This window comes from Chrysochloris asiatica, unplaced genomic scaffold, assembly GCF_000296735.1.
Source record: "Chrysochloris asiatica unplaced genomic scaffold, ChrAsi1.0 scaffold00160, whole genome shotgun sequence".
Taxonomy (NCBI): domain Eukaryota; kingdom Metazoa; phylum Chordata; class Mammalia; order Afrosoricida; family Chrysochloridae; genus Chrysochloris; species Chrysochloris asiatica.
In genome coordinates, this window is record NW_006408678.1 from 993,339 (window position 1) to 1,004,680 (window position 11,342).

Genomic DNA, 11,342 nt, shown 5'->3' on the forward strand with positions numbered 1-11,342 from the left:
TCACTCACCAAATTAAGTGATCTTCTCCAGGCATGTGGTTTTCAAATTTATGCCATAAAAATGGCAAATTTTTAAAGGTCATATTTTGGGGTTGCTGTTGAATAATCAAACCTCCTGCCAAGTCCATAAATGCCAATGGTTTATTATTGACTGTCTAGTTGGATTCTCTGTGTCCATATAAAGCTTCAAGGGCAGAGGCTATGGGTCATGTCTAATGTTGTATCCCCAATGCCCAGAATTGGGCCTAGTACATAGTAGATGCTCAATAAATATTTGTTCAATATAGAGTTACAGCCACTTCACCTTCACCTCAACTGGCAATGCCAGTTGAAGCATTTTCTGTGGAAAAGCATAATGTATCAGACTGCTAATTCTGGTGAAAGAAGAAAATGCTATTATTACCTTTAGCTCTCTCTTTGGGTTAAAAAAAAAAAAATCACATTTCTTTAGTGCAAGGGACTTGTGGGACGATTACAGTTGGTTTTGAATTAATCTCTTGCAAACATGGCTCTTGCTGGATGTAAGAGCTACCTATATTTCCATCGGAATTTCAAAACCCGGTGGCATCACTACACATCACACTGTCACACAATGACACCGTGAGAAGTTAGTAAGGAAAACATCCAAGCCCCTAAATGAGCTGTAGCAAGCAAAGTACAACACAGAGATGTCTTCTGCAGAGACATTAGGATTTTGCTGCCACAACAAAACGAAACAAAACACAACTATACAGAGACCAGGTTTAAATAACTATAAATAATATTAATTAGAATTTATGGAATTCACAAATCATGGAATTCACTAGAACACAAGGAAACTGTTGAGACAGTGTTGCAGTATTCACTTCCAAAAACAAGAACACGCATCTTATTTCCCCGCAAAGACATCTATCCTTCCCTACTAAGGATTTTAAATAATTCCCACTCTGCTGCTCGCAGCATCATCTCCAAAGAAAATATTAATTTACAAAATAACCCAATATCCATATATTTTCTTTTGACAAATAAAAATCTTAAATTAAAAAGCATGATTCTCTCCCTCTTCCCCTTCACTCCCCCCAATTATTCCAATTTCAGGTAGCTTGGCACTGAGTAATTGAACATTAAAAAATCGAGTTTGTAGACTTCGTACAGCTGTGTTTGGTGCTCCGAGCTGATGTTCTGGAAGAATTCTGTGGTCACTTCATCAGTAGTTCTCGTAGACTTTGCATAGGTGGGGAACTTCAGGTAGCTGCTCACTCCTGCCAATTGCAGGACGTAATTCGAATCTTCTTCCAGCGTCTCGTACTTGCCCACGAGGTCGTAATGGATGTGGCAAGGGTGGCAGAGAGAGTAGACGGTTTGCCAGTGTTCGTTGAACGGCTCCTCCCGTTGGGTGTGCGGATCGATGAGATAGGCCACAAACTCCTCAAACTTGACATCATCCCCTTTGCGCAGGGCCTCCTGGGTGGCATTCTTGCGCTGGCGCTTGATGATCTTGGTGCCGTAGCGTTTGTGGAAGGAGGTGTTGTACTTCTGGGTGAACTTATTGCGGTAGGCCGACACCAGCCTCTCAAAGGGCTCGCGGACAAACAGGAACTTCATGTAGCTTTTCAAACGGTGGTTGATCTCTGGGATGCTGTATTGGTTCAGGGTCTTCAGGTTGGCGGAGACGTGGGCCTCGTTGGCTGGGATCTCCATGGGGTCGCTGTACTTGCCTCGACCTGTCAGCACCATCATGAGCCGCTTCCAGTTGGTACACGCCACCTTGGGCACGTAGCAGTAGATGAGCTCGTGGTCCTCATCCACCACCAAATGCTTCAGGTCGTTGGGGGTCAGCACCCGGCGCTTGCGGCTCATGGCACTGTTGGCTCGGCACGTGTCAGTGACCTGATCCCGTCTCATCTGGTGCAAAATAGCGGTGTTGGAGAGCTCCAGCTGCAGAGGGGACACAAGAGGGAGAAGAAGTCAGCACTTGTGGAGAAAGTCTCCACTAGACCACACCTACACACACGGGTCATCGAGACCATGTCGCCATGTCGAACTTTCTCTGTCAGTTGCCTCAAATATTTTTTCTTCTTTATTCTACCACATTTTCTTTAAAGAATAGTGATAAACTATAATTCATCAATCTCCTCTCTGTGTGCCAGTCATATGGACTGTATATGTGTATATATGCCAATTTTACAGTACAGCCTTAAAAGCTGTTGATTTATTTGACACTAGTAAGTACCTACTCGGTTCTGACTCCAGGGCATATCACCACCACCACCACCACTGTGCCAGGCATTGGGAATACCATAATGAAAAAGTACAACGCGGGAACTCATTTTAAGGAGTTTCCAGTCTAGCTGGAAGGACAGAGGGAACTGAGGCTCAGAGAGGTGACATTACTAGCTTGAGACCACATAGTAAGAGGCAGAGCCGATATTCAAACTTGCATCTGCCTGGTACCAAAGCTCCCACTTTCCACTCTACCTTGATGTGCTCTCATCTTCTCAACTGAAGTAGGAAGAAAGCATTGAGTTGGGGGTCTGGCATTTGATGAATCTATTACAGCGCACGGGGGCTGTTAAGTGCCATGGAGTCGATTCTGACTCATACCAACCCTGTATAGGGTTTCCGAGGAGCGGCTCGTGAGCTTGAACAGTCAACCTTGTGGTTCAAACGGACCTTGTAGTCCAGCACATTAACCCACAGCACCATGCCAAGACACCAACGGTGGTATAATTCTTGCCTTCCAGGCAGGAGACCCAGGTTCAATTCCTGGCCAATACTTTTTAAGCAGAGCCACCACCTATTTGTCAAAGGAGACTTGTATGTTGCTAATGATGCTGAACAGATACCATATTGCCAGGCATTGGTGATACTATAACTTAAAAAGTACAGTGAGGGAACTCATTTTAAGAAGTTTCCAGACTATGACAGACTAGGAAGAAAGGCCTGGTAATCTCCTTCCAAAACAACTCAGTTATGAGAACCCTAGGGATTCCAAAGGTCCAGTCTCATGGTACATGAAATCATCATGGATTAGGGGCTGACTTGACAGCAATTAACAACAACAACAGCCTACTAGAGGATGAGAGGAAGACCAAGGCAGCCCTGCTGACCGTTGCACCAACTGCCAAGCATATGTTGAAGCCACTGTGGACCTCCAGCCCCACTGAGCCCTCCAGTGACCAGAACTGGCCTCACTAGTCTGGTCTGTAGAAAGAGGCAGGTGGATTAGCAGATGGCCAGGGTTTTAGCCACTTTTAATGCTGAGCATTAAAGGAGTCCTAGTGTGGTGCTGTGGATTATGCACTGGACGGCATGATTGGTTTGAACTGTAAGGTTTGTAGTTCAAATCCCCTCACTGCTCCTCAGAAACCCTATACAGGGTCACTATGAGTCGGAACTGACTCTAAGGCACTCAAAAACAACAATGTTGAGGACAGGGAGTGTGGTGGCTCCATAGGATAAACACTGGACTGCAAAACACATGGCTCGTAGTTCAAACCCACCAGCTACTCCATGGGAGAAAGGGGAAGCTTTCTGCTCTCGTAAAGATTTAAAGCCTCAGAAATACTTCACAATGTTAAGTACAGCAGGCAAGGTAATTCTTCCTAGGGTTCTCAATAGACATGACAGTCAGTCTATTCTAAGGCCCATGGAAAATCTAGACTGTTCATCCTCAGGATTGCTATGTCTTACTGAGGTTTTGCCCCAGGGCTCCCTGTAGGATGGCAGGCAGCACTCCCTCAATCCAGATCTCTAGTAGGATACTGTTTTTCAGCTCTACAAATGTAAGTGACACTATGAGTGTGCCAAGAAATGTCGAAGACAAGCTGCAGAATCTCCTCAGGTTCCTCCTATGTATGCAATGCGTCAGGACAGTAACAACACCTAACACTGAGTGAGCAAGTGCTCATTCTGCCCCAGACGTTGTCTAAATGCTTCACGTTAATGCAACTAGTCAAGACTCTCAATAACCCACGGGATACATATCATGGTGATCGCATTTTATGGTTGAGAATTTGTCAGGCTGATGAAAATCAAAGACCACAGCTTTCACTATGGGTTGTGCTTCAATATAAGGAAAACAAAAATCCTTACCACTGGACCAATGAAAAATATCCATATAAATGGAGAAAAGATAGAAATTGTCAAAGACTTCATTTTGCTCAGATCAGTCATAAATACTTATGGAAGCAGCAGTCAAGAAATCAAATGACATATTGCTTTAGGCAAATCTGCTGCACAAGACCTCTTTAAAGTGTTGAAGAGCAAAGATGTCAGCTTGAGGACTAAGGTGCGCCTACCCAAGCCATGGTATTTTCAATCACCTCATTTGCAAGTGAAAGTTGGACAGTGAATACGGAAGACCGTAGAAGAGTTGATGCTTTTGAGTTATGGTGTTGGAGGAGAATATTAAAAGTACCATAGATGGCCAAAAGAACAAACCAATCTGTGTTGGAAGACGTGAAGCCAGAGGGCTCCTTTGGAAGCCTGGGTGGACAGACTTCGTCTCTCTTACTTTGGACATATCATCAGGAGGGACCAATCCCTGGAGAAGGATGCTTGGTAAAGTGGAGGGTCAGCAAAAAAGAGGGAGACCCCCAATGAGATGAATTGACACAGTGGCAGCCACAGTGAGTTCAAATGTAGCAGCCTCACAGGATGGTGTTGGACCAGGTGGTGTTTCACTCTGTTATAACACAGGGTTGCTATGAGTTGGAATTGACTTGATGGCATTTAACAACAACAACAACAACAACCAGCACATGAATAATAACATTCAGGGCAGTTGTAGAGCACTTCCTGACTTATTATTCCACAGAGATACTTTATAAAGTGGTGTTGGACTCAGCATCCGCAGTGTGCCAACAAGGTGAAGACAGACTACGCGACCTGCCCAAGGCAAGTCTATCAGTGAGAAGCCGACCCTGTGGTTCCAGATCTCAGATTTTTTATACGCCAATGCTTTTGAATTTTGGAGTTGGAGAAGATATTGAAAGTACCATGGGCTGCCAAAAGAACACAGATCTCCAAGATATTGAAAGTACCATGGACTGCCAAAAGAACCAAAAGATCTGTTTAGGAAGAAGTGCAGCTAGAGTGCTCCTTGGAGGCCAAGATGGCCAAACTTCGGCTCTCATACTTTGGACACATTGTCCGGAGGGACCAGTTGCTGGAGAAGGATATCATATTTGGTAAGGTGGAGGGTCAGAGAAAAAGAGGAAGACCTTCAGAGAGATGCACTGGCCAAGTGGCAGCATCGATGGACTCAAGCATGGCAACAGTAGTGAGGTTGGCCCAGGATCGGGCAGTGTTTTGTTCTGCTGTGCATAAGGTAGCTATGGGTTGGTACCGACTCGATGGCACCTAACAACAACAACAACCTGTGCCACAAAGTGGGTACTTTGTCCTTCCCCAGCTCTCTCTCCAGGGTCTGCAAAGTCACATTACACAAGAAAAGCTACATTATAGTCACTGCTGAGTTGATTCTGATTCACAGAGACCCCATGTGTGTGTCAGAGCAGAACTGGATCAGCCTTTCTTCCAAGGTGCCTGTGAATGGATTGGAACTACCAATGTTTCAGACAGCAGCTGAGCATTTAACTGTGTTTGCCACTCGGGAACTGTCGGGGTCTGCCCTCGACATAGTTGTGTTGTTCACGAGTGTTTGGTTCACGAGGAGGGGAGATCCAGCGGCGATAGGGATAGCGAAAGAATACACAGACAAACAGAAGACGGGAGACAATGAGGCACCCCAAAGCCAGGGTGGATACATCACTGGTGGGCAGGCTTGGGACTACAGGCATCATGGCCTCTGCAGGCAGCGACTCACTGCCCTGCAATCTTTACTGCATGCCTTCCAACCCGTAATGCACTGCTATCTTTACTCCATGCCTTCCAACCAGTAATGCACACCTGGGGAGGCTCGGGCCTCTGCTTTATTTAGGGGAGGAGTTTCACACCAAGCTGGGAGGGACTAAAACAGGATACAGCTAACATCAGTAATTTTCCAGACATTCAGGTAACTTTACATTGTACTTCACTGGTTCGAATCCCAGGCCAGCAACTTGAATTCTCAGGCCCAATTAACATATCTATAGCCCCTGAGGTCAGTTGGGGGAAGGTGAGAGTTCTGCAGGAGATGCCCAGGTGAATGGGCTGCACCTGGAAAAGGAATTAGGGAGGATGGGTTCTTTGTCTATAGAACAAAGAACCGAGAAGTAGCTAAGATATTTTTAGTTAATCCTTTGGAGAAAGGTTTAACCTTGCAACCTTTAGTCTTGGCTTTAGGAAAATATCACATTTATCTGTGGATTTTCAAAGGCTCCGTGTATTAATTTAATATATATAACTGAATATTAAGATGAAAGCAATTTGCCATTAACTGCCAGTGGCCTCATTTGTTACACTTGGGCCCATAGGGCCTCGAACCTCTGACCAGTCTTACACGGTCCGCAACAGGGAACTGCAACAGCTATGCTTGTTGTTAGGTTCTGTCGTGCCAGTTCGGACTCATAGGGACCCTGTGTACAACAGAACAAAGCATTGCCTGGCGCTGCGCTAGCCTCAAAATGATTACATTTGAGTTCACTGCTGCTGCCACTGTGTCGATCCATTTCCTTGGGGATCTTCCTCTTTTTCACTGACCCTCCACTTTATCAACCATGATTTCCTTCTCCAGGGATTGGTTCTAATAGCATATCCGAAGTATGAAAAGTCGAAGTCTTGCCATTCTGACTTCTAAGGAACATTCTGGTTGCACTTCTTTCAACACAGATCAGTTTGTTTTTCTGGCAGTCCATGGTAACTTTAATATTCTTCTCCAACACCATAACTCAAATGCATCAATTCTTCTACGGTCTTCCTTATTCATTGTTCAACTTTCATATGCAAATGAGGTGATTGAAAATCCCATGGCTTGGGGCAGGCGCACCTTAGTCCTCAAGCTGACATCTTTGCTCTTCAACACTTTATAGCGATCTTGTGCAGCAGATTTGCTTAATGCAATACGTTATCTGATTTCTTGACCGCTGCTTCCATGAGTGTTGATGGTTGATTAGAGCACAATGAAGGCTTTGATAACTTAAAACTTGTCTCCATTTATATGGATGTTGCTTATTGGTAAAATGGTGAGGAATTTTGTTTTCTTTAACATTGAGATGCAAACCATACTGAAAACTGTGGTCTTTAACTTTCATCAGTTAAGTATTTTAAGTCCTCTTTGCTTCCAGCAAGCAAGATTGTATCATCTGCATATGTTGTTGTTGTTAAGTGCCCTAAGTCAGTTCCAACTCACAGTGACCCTGTATAGGGATTCTGAGCAGCAGCTTGTTAACGAGTCTTCCTCCAGTCCTGGTGCCACATTTTCTTCATTATAATATAGTGTCTTGGATTATATGCTCAGCACTAGCATTCCTGATGTGGCACTGTAGCATCAGCACTGGACTGTGAACCACAAAGTTCAAGCCCACCAGCTGCTCCTTGGAAACCCTATCTATACAGGGTTGCTATGAGTCAGAACCAACTCGACAGCACTTAACAACAACACAGCCATACAGAAGAACACTCAGTGAATATGTTTTGAGTGTAGGGTAGGCTTCTCTGTAGCTAAAGAAACTTCCCAATGATTCACAGATGCCAGCAAGGTCTTTAATAAGGAGTCTTACTTAATAACTTTGAGCAAATAGGTACATACAAGCATCTCAGAGAAGATGATGTGATCTAAGAGAATATTTTCATATAGAAGAAAAAAGAAGGGTATTCTAACAGATAAATAGAAGCCAGGTAAGATTTAGAATCAAGAAGACCTGGGCTTGATCTTTGGCAAAGCCCTTAACTTTCTAAGCCTCAGTTTCTTTGTTTGCAGACTGGAAACAGAACCATCTACCACACAGGGCTGTTGATTAAATACAGCAATGTATGGTTCAACAATTAGCAAATAAGATAAAGCCTAGTAGGGAATTTGGACAAGGTGTGGCACGCAGTGGGTGCTGGGTATGTGTGCATTCTCTCATGTAAGAAGAATAAGCAATCTGAAAGCGGCAGCCAGGAATCTCAAAGACAAAGTTCATCAGCTCTATAATTTTGACTCAGGCCAGTCCTAGGTCATTGAATCCAATTCATATTTATTTTGAATAGGAAAACTTTGACCTTAGCATTTGCTGACTTCTTAGCTGATGTATTCATCACCTTAAAAGGACCATTCATGGGCCTCTCTCTTGGCCATTAAGTAATGCCACTGAAAAATAAAAAGGCTGTTCTAAAGGAAACGGAAGGGTTAGCAAGGAAAAAAAGGGGCCATCCATTTTGCCCACTTGAGCCTCAAAGGATAATGTTGAAAGTGATAAATTACTAAGACGAGCAGAGGAACAAAGGGATCTCCTATTTTTTGGAAACCATTTTTAACTGGAGACAGTTTTCCGGCCATCTGAATCCCCAGAGATGTAGCATGTAAGTTAATATTACATTCAAGACCACAAAGCCAGGAAAAACAGAAAGGATATCACGGGGCCGTTTTATGTCCAATTGCAGAGCCAGAAAACGCTGAGTGGGGCTTTGAATTATGGAGTTTGAGGTTTCTTTCCTTTCCGTTTTCTTCTTCTCAGTGGCAGTTTAGGAGGCAAATGATGCACCTGCTGCAACCAGGCAGGCACAGTTTCCCCCAGAAGATGCTGGGCACAGGTCAAGAGAATGTGTCTCAAACCTGGGGCATGTCCATCCTTCCTAAAGTGAAGGAATTCTTCTGGCAGTGTAACTTCCTATTTTACAATAACTTTAGGGTCAACGTAAGTTATTTAAAGGATAATGTTAAAGGAAAATAAGCATAAACTAGACACACAGTACAGTTATAAGATGCAAACAAATGAAAACATTCAAGCTAATGACATTAACATGATGGATGACTTTGTTTTGCTGGAATTAACGCTCTATTTAAGAGAGTATGTTGCTCATTAACTGCCCTGGGGCAGGCTCTTTGGTGTCTGGCTTTCCTTCTACATGGGGCTGCAAGAGAACTCAATTTTCCCAACATCAGGAGTCTTGGCGATGCTGTGCAGTAAGTATTGGACCACTAACTGCAAGGTCAGGGGTTCAAACCCACCAGCCACTCCTTGGGAGAAAGATGAGGCTGTCTGCTTCTGTAAAGATTTATAGTCCTGGGATCACTATGAGTCAGAATTGAGTTAACGGCACTGGGTTTCTTTTGTTTTGCTTTTTCCTCATTTCTCATTAGAGGCCTCCTTGGTTTATGAATGCCAGACTTCGGACAATTTCTATTTGCTCTTTAATGTTATGTAAATGTACAAAGCCCTGGAGTTAGAGAGTCAAACAAGAAGAACGCATGAGGCATTTCTCAAGCTCAAAGAACTGAAGAAAGAATTCAAACCTCAAGTTGCCATATTGAAAGATTCTATGGACAACACATTGAATAATGCAGGAAGCATCAAAGGAAAATGACAGGCACATACAAATTCACTGTACCAAAAAGAACTGGTAGAGGTCCAATCATTTCAAGAGGTAGTGTGTGATCAAGAACTGATGATACTGAACAAAGAAGTCCAAGCTACACTGAAAGCATCAGGAAGAAGCAGGCGCCAGGAATTGATAGAAAACCAATTGGAATGGTTCAATAAACTGCTGCAGCACTCCAACACTCACTTGCCTATGCCCACAAATTTGAAAAACAGCTAATGACCTGGACGAGATCCATACTAGTACCCATTCCAAAGAAAGGTGACCCAACAGAGTGTGGAGATCACTGAACAATATCATAATACCACACACACAGGTGAAACATGGAAGATAATTAAACAATGGAATGAGGGACATCATTCCTGATATCATAACAGGTCTTGGCTGAAAACAGAGAATACCAGAAAGATGTTTACCATATTTTACTATGTTGTTGATGTTCAGTGCCGTTGAGTTGGGTCTGACCCATGTTATTGTTGTTATGTGTCGTGGAGTCAATTCCAACTCATAGCGACTCTGTACAGGGTTTCTGAGGCTATAAATCTTTATGCGAGCAGAAAGCCTCATCTTTCTCCTGTGGAACAGCTGGTAGTTTCGAACTACCGACCTTATGGTTCGCAGCCTGATCCATAACCACTATGCTACCAGAGCTCCCTGTAGAGGGTTTCCGAGGAACAGCTGATGCGTTTGAACCACCGACCTTGTGGTTCAAACCCGACTTTGCAGTCCAGCACATTAACCCACAGCACCATATCAGGACTGTGTGGATCATAGGAAATTATGGATAACATTGCAGAGAATGGGAATTCCAGTGCTCATTCAGAACCTGTGCACAGATGAAGAGGCAGTTGTTTGAACAGAACAAGGGGCTACTGAATGGTTTAAAATCAGTAAGTGTGTGCATCAGGTTGTATCCTTTCACCATACTTATTCATGGGGGATAAAGCACTGGACTGCAAGGTCAGTTTGAACCACAAGGTCAAACTCACCAGCTACTCCTTGGAAACCCTATGCAATGTCAGTATGAGTTGGAACCGACTCAACGGCACTAACAACAGTAACCACATTTTGAGTAAATAGTCCCTGAAGCTGGACTATATGAAGAACACAGCATCAGGATTGCAATGTACACATGACACAACCTTGCTTGCAGAAAAGGAAGAGGATTTGAAATACTTCCTGATGAAGATAAAAGAATACAGCCTTCAGTATAGATTACAACCCAGTGTAAAGAAAACAAACACTATAGCCTTTAATAAGGAGCTCAGTTAACATAGTAGTTATGAGTCTGGCTGCTAATCTCAGGGTCAGCAGTTTGAAACTACCAGCGGTTCCATGAGAGAAAGATGAGGCTTTCTGCTCCCCTAAAGATTTATAGCCTCATAAACCCTATGCATACACAGAGTCACTGTGCCAAAAGGGATACACAGAGCCACTATACAAAAGGAAATGGGTGATGTTCAAATTTTTCAAGAGGTAGCATATGATCAAGAGTCAATGGTACTGAAGGAAGAAGTCCAAGGTGCATTGACATCATTGGCAAAGAACAAGGATCGAGGAATTGATGGAATAAAAATTGAAATCTTTCAAGAAAGTGAGGTCGCACTGGAGACACTCACTCATCTATGCAAAGAAATCTGGAAGATAACTATCTCGCCGACTGATTGGAAGAGATCCGTATTTATGCCCATTCCAAAGAGAGGTGACTCAGTGGTATGTGGACATCATCGGACAATATCTTTGATATCCCATGTGAGTAACATTTTACTAAAGGTAATATAAAAACGGCTGCAAGCATACATTGACAAGAGAATTTCCAGAGGCTCAACATGGATTCAGAAGAGACTGTAGAATGAGGGATATCATCACTGATGTCCGATAGATCTTGGCTGAAAG

The 11,342-nt window shown here is 43.5% G+C and overlaps 1 protein-coding gene across 2 annotated transcripts in view; it reads right to left on the bottom strand.

Moving 5' to 3' along the window:
- Positions 1 to 745: 745 nt before the first annotated feature.
- CHST11 (carbohydrate (chondroitin 4) sulfotransferase 11) overlaps positions 746 to 11,342 on the bottom strand; it is a 334,147-nt gene continuing 323,550 nt past the window's right edge. The window contains exon 3 of one of the 2 annotated variants that reach the window (XM_006871078.1): positions 746 to 1,916. In XM_006871078.1, the coding sequence (XP_006871140.1) occupies positions 1,062 to 1,916 (855 nt within the window). In that variant the 3' untranslated portion in view covers positions 746 to 1,061. The remainder of the gene's footprint in view (positions 1,917 to 11,342) is intronic. The other variant, XM_006871079.1, reaches the window with a different exon arrangement.